Consider the following 5,495-nt stretch of genomic DNA (forward strand, 5'->3'; position numbering starts at 1 on the left):
CCTGGTGGAATGACCTGCCCAAATCAATCAGAGCAGCCGAGTCCTTACCCATCTTCAAGAAATTATTAAAAACACATCTGTTCCACCTTTATTTGACCCTCTAACTCTAACACTTTCTATTGTATTATAATGCTACTTTATCTATATTTATCTTTTTTTTATTTTTTGTTCTTTATTTAAAAAAACACCTATATATACACCTTGCTACGTGTACTGCGTTAGGCTAACCGAGACTTGTCATTTGCACTTATATATTGTTGCTCTTTTGTTAGTTTTGACTGCTTTTATTGTCCTCATTTGTAAGTCACTTTGGATAAAAGCGTCTGCTAAATGACTAAATGTAAATGTAAATATATTTTAAATAATAATAATAATAAATTAAATTGTAACTTACTATTTTCTAATTTACATATGTAATCTTTGAGCAATTATAAGTTATTGTCAATAGTTACGGTAAATATTTATACTCTCTATATTTAATATTTTATATGATATAATTAATACATTTAAAATTATTATTATTATTGCATTTTTTTATTTGCTTACCTTTTTTTTATTTTATAAGGAATCTTCCAGCTATTGTTATTGTTATATGTTATTGTAAACATGGCCATTAAAAAAATTAAGAAAAATATATGGACCTCTGGGTAGATTTGGTCAATGTTGCAGCAGAGTAGGGTGTGGCCGAGGGGGGCGTGGCACTCTGGCTTTCAGGGTGGAGCTTTCTTCGCACAGGCTTCTGAGGGGCATGGCCTTGGTGTACCACTGTAGACTCCTGGGAAGAGATTTAAATGTTAAAGATAGACTTTGAGAGAATCTCATCAAACATGCCAGTACACTGAAGATGAGCAGAAGATGCTTATGTTGATGATGGGTCTGAGCATCTGTGAGATATGGGCTCCTTTTAAAGGGGCTCAGATGAGGTGTTGGGGTGCTTGTTAATGGGACGGTGTCAACTCTTACCGATTTGGGAGGCGTCAGGTCCTCTGTGCTCAGACCTCTCAAGCTGCTCTCCTGCTGTAAAAGGATGAGGAGTTTGGGATCAGGAGGTCTTCAGGTGTCAGTTTATAGCTTTACAAGAACATTTTTGTTTTACACATGCATGCATCAAGACTTTTAAATTTGCAGTATAAATGATTGAAACTGAATAAAAAAATGGAAATTCTGTCATCAGTTAAACACCCTCAAGTTGTTCCAAGCCTGTATGAATTTCTTTCTTCTGTTGAACAAAGATATTTTGAAGAATGTTGGTAACCAAACAGCTACTAGTCCTCATTGACTTCCATAATATGGAAAAAATACTATGGAAATCAATGGCTACCGGCAACTGTTTGGTTACAAACATTCGTTAAAATATCCTTAGAACAACTTGATGGTGAGTTAACATTAGAATGTTCATTTTTGGGTGAACTAGCCCTTTTAAGTCAAAATTTTCCCGGTCTCTTTCCAAAAGAGTCTCTCACACAGAGGAAGAGGGCAAAGAAAAAGTAGAGATGTAGAAGTAAAGGCCGCATTAAAGGGTTAGTTCACCCAAAAATGAAAATTAGGCTGCATTTTACTCACCCCCGAGGCATCCTAGGTGTATATGACTTTCTTCTTTCAGATGAATCTAGTCGGAGTTATAGTACAAATTGTCTTTGATCTTTCAAGCTGTTTAATGCCACTCAGCGGGTGTTGCATTGCGTCAGTCCAAAAGAACTTAAATAAAAATCACCTATCCATAAAAAAAAGTCTCACACGGCTCCAGGGGGTGAACAAAGGCCTTCTGTAGCGAATCGATGTGTTTTTGTAAGCACATATTCAAAACGTAATAATCACTTTAATGTAGCTTGCGCCAGCAGTTGTACACAGAAGCAGTTCCGGGGGAATGATGTATGAGGTCAGCGTTGCGCATGCGCTGGTGAGTCTCGTGAAAACCAACGTTTGTTAACAGGATCAAAGGAAGCAAAGTTTCCTTACTTTAGCAAAGGAAAACCAGTCTCCTCTTGGCTTATATCGAAATCCTCTGACATTCTCCTTTACAAATCCTCGTTTTGTACTTCTAATTCTTGACCGTTGTTTTGTATTGATCTCCCCGGTGCTGCTTCTGTTTACAACAGTGAGCGCAAGCTAGATTCAAGTGATTATTACGTTTTGAATATGGATATTTTTCTTACAAAAACGCATCGATTCGCTACAGAAGGCCTTTGTTCACCCCCCGGAGCCGTGTGAGACACTTTTTTTTACGGATGGGCGATTTTTATTTAACTTCTTTTGGACTGACGCAATGCAACACCCGTTGAGTGCCATTACACAGATTGAAAGACTTGACTTCATCATAAAAAAAAAATAAAAAAAAAAGTATCTCTCTCTTTATTTATTCCTTCTCTTTCTAGCTTGTACTTATTTGAACAATGTCTAAGAACTTGGTATTACAACCACTTCTTGTGTCTGTTTGCCTCTTTAAGAAAAATCGCTTTATGTATCCCCCAATTGTAAGTCGCTTTGGATAAAAGCGTCTGCTAAATGACTAAATGTAAATGTAAATGAAAGATCAAAGAAAATGTTTAATATAACTCCGACTGGATTCGTCTGAAAGAAGAAAGTCATATACACCTAGGATGCCTCGGGGGTGAGTAAAACGCAGCCTAAATTTCATTTTTGGGTGAACTAACCCTTTAAATTCTTCCCTCGCTCTTTAAAGTGAATTACACAGCTCTCCCTCAATGCTGCGCCGTGTGCGTTCATGGATCACTGAGGGCATACCATCAATCATGACACTCTCAGTAAAGACTCTCTGACTTACAACATCCCACTTACGCTGCTATATTTCACACAAACGTGACTACTGTTCATTTAACCCTGCGTGACTGGAACGGCCATATTTCCACTATCGTACTCTGTCACTGTTGTGTAAACATTCAATCACTTCATAAAACATGCAATGCATTGTTTAAAAAGTGCCTGCCGTCCAGGACTGTGGTCGCTGTGGCACAGGGAATCTGTTCTTTATGGCACAATGAAAAGTAATGGCAGAAACAGGCCGATTGCAAGGCTATAAATTTGTCTGAAAAGTCATAAAGTGGTTTGATTTGCTGCGGCATGCAACAAGTTATTTCGTCCAGCCAGCCGTACCCTCAGGAAAACATGCAAGAGTTATGAGCGTAATACAGCCGTGTGAAAGTAACGGTGCCCATCGCTGCCTATAAAACTCAGAAGGACTATTACACGGCGAAGGAGTATTAAATAAAAACAAGTGCTCCTTCAAACAGGAAAAATGTGACAGAGCCGAAAACCTGCCTAGAATATGCTGTGTGAGAGAAAAATAGAATACAATGAAATTTGATTAGATGGATAGGGTCAAATATTCTAAACTGGTCAGTTAAAAATGTTTAGTCATTTACAACAGCGCCACACTTTGTTTGTATAATGTAATGAGCTGTGAATTCATTTCACATAATAATTTAACAAAAAATACAGAGGAATTAGCATGCAGAAATAATTCTATTTACTAATCTAATGAAGAGAGGACTGCAAAGCACAAAAAAAAAAGAAAAGTAAAAAAGCTTCCTTTTTCCTGCACCTTTATTTTGTACTGGTCTTTATGTTCTTTTATAAATAATCAATTGTTTTTTTTTTATAAAAAAAAATAAAAATTGTAATTAAATTATGTTAAAAAAGACCATTCACAATTCATTCCATTAGATTGTGCTAAGCCAATGACACAATACTTTAAAAAGCATAAAAATATTTAAGCATATAGATAACTGAATGTAAAACCATTTTGAAAAACAACTTCATTATTATTTAGATTTATTTTTTAAATACTTTTTATTCTATATAGTCATTCAATAATATTTTATTGAAAATAAAATTAATAATAAAAATAAAAATAATAAAATATTACTATTACTCTATCACAATCTTAGATTTATTTTAATAACTGCAAAAAAACCGAAGGTAAACAATTTCAAAAAAGTTGAAAAGTCTATATAATTATAATATAATTATGTGTGTATTAATTAGATGGACTTAAAATTAGTTATAATTTAAATGTATTTTTATTTAATCTTTTATTCCATTAAACAAAATGCAATAAATTGTTCCTGGAACAACATTTCTGTCAAACCAGCACAGTCCTTAACCTAACCATAACCCTAACTACCACCTCTGAGACTGGACAGAAATAATGATAGCCTGATGTCACTCAAACTTTTTACTAACCCTAACTCTAAAATCTGATTGGTTGATGGGAATATTACTACAGAAATACTGATTCAGGAACACCTAGACCCTACTTGGGTAAATCACAGTAATACAACCAGTACACCCTATTATAAATTAATTAATTATTATAAAGTGTTTCTGTAATAACAGGCACTGAAACAAATCATGACTGTCCCCGTAATATCACATCATAATACTGAATACTGCATAAATATGCTCTCTCTCTCTCTGATCCGTCAGCACTCAGGAGAGATGATGATGATGATGTGATTCAAGGTCAAACGTGAATCTCTTGGTTCCTGCTCAGAAACATCTCAGCTCAGTTTAATTAAGAATGAGCTCTTTCCCCTGAAGGAATGTAAACGAGTGGAAAGTAAGTGATGAAGGATGTTTTCTGAGACATGTGCCCTGAGATCTGGATGAAACTCAGTAATGAACACCTCAGGGCTGCTGTGTTGTCTTTAGTTAACAAATATGATATGAATACGAACCCAGATATAATTAATCACAGACTGTCAGGTCTAGTCCCAAAATGAGATCTTGATGGTTGGTCAAGTCATGCAGGTAGATGCCAGCAAGACAATAATCTTTGTCAGAACTTGCCACTTACAGTGGGGCAAAAAAGTATTTAGTCAGCCACCAATTGAAAACCTGTCTCAGCAAAGCACAGATGCTGGATTTATGGCAACCGTGACAAAGCATGATAAATAACGTCCAAGAAATAGTGCTCAATAAGCCAAATGCACAGTAGACATGATTCAGAATTGATTCCAATAAAGTTTGCTAATGCAAAAATGCCAAAAGCATAAAAATACAAAACATACAGAAAATTGAAGGTAAAACTATTTCAAAACAAGTTTTTGATGTATTCTGATTTATTTTCATTTTATATTTATATTACTTTTTATTTAATATAATATAAATATTATATTAATTATATTTCATATATATAATAACAAAATTATAATATTGCTATTATAATGTAATAAATGAAAATAATAATTTTACTATTATTCTCTCAGTCGTAGATTTATTTTAATAACTGCAATAAAATACAAAAAAATTAAAGATTAAACTATTTCAAAGACTTTCAAAAGTCCATTATTATTTAGATCATTTTTTTTATATACATTTTAATAAAACAAAAGTAATTTAATGTAAAAACAAAATAAAATAATTCCTATTTATTACTATTATCTCATAATCTTGGATTATCTTAGAGTATAAAAAGCATAAAAAAATTGAAGGTAAAATAATTTATATATATATATATATATATAATTTTATAA

The 5,495-nt window shown here is 33.6% G+C and overlaps 1 protein-coding gene and 1 long non-coding RNA gene across 4 annotated transcripts in view; one reads left to right on the plus strand and one right to left on the minus strand.

Moving 5' to 3' along the window:
• Positions 1-1,046, plus strand: part of LOC107599246 (uncharacterized) — an 8,448-nt gene extending 7,402 nt beyond the window's left edge. The window contains exon 3 of the long non-coding RNA XR_001610652.1: positions 1,036-1,046. This is a non-coding gene — a long non-coding RNA (uncharacterized lncRNA). The remainder of the gene's footprint in view (positions 1-1,035) is intronic.
• Positions 1-5,495, minus strand: part of LOC107599228 (ralBP1-associated Eps domain-containing protein 2-like) — a 55,964-nt gene that overhangs the window by 5,429 nt on the left and 45,040 nt on the right. For 2 of the 3 annotated variants that reach the window (XM_016290775.1, XM_016290761.1), the window contains exons 16-17: positions 964-1,017; positions 642-775 (exon numbers count right to left, since the gene is read on the minus strand). In XM_016290775.1, the coding sequence (XP_016146261.1) occupies positions 642-775; positions 964-1,017 (188 nt within the window). The remainder of the gene's footprint in view (positions 1-641; positions 776-963; positions 1,018-5,495) is intronic. The other variant, XM_016290768.1, reaches the window with a different exon arrangement.

This window comes from Sinocyclocheilus grahami, unplaced genomic scaffold, assembly GCF_001515645.1.
Source record: "Sinocyclocheilus grahami isolate Dianchi unplaced genomic scaffold, SAMN03320097.WGS_v1.1 scaffold13.1, whole genome shotgun sequence".
Taxonomy (NCBI): Eukaryota; Metazoa; Chordata; class Actinopteri; order Cypriniformes; family Cyprinidae; genus Sinocyclocheilus; species Sinocyclocheilus grahami.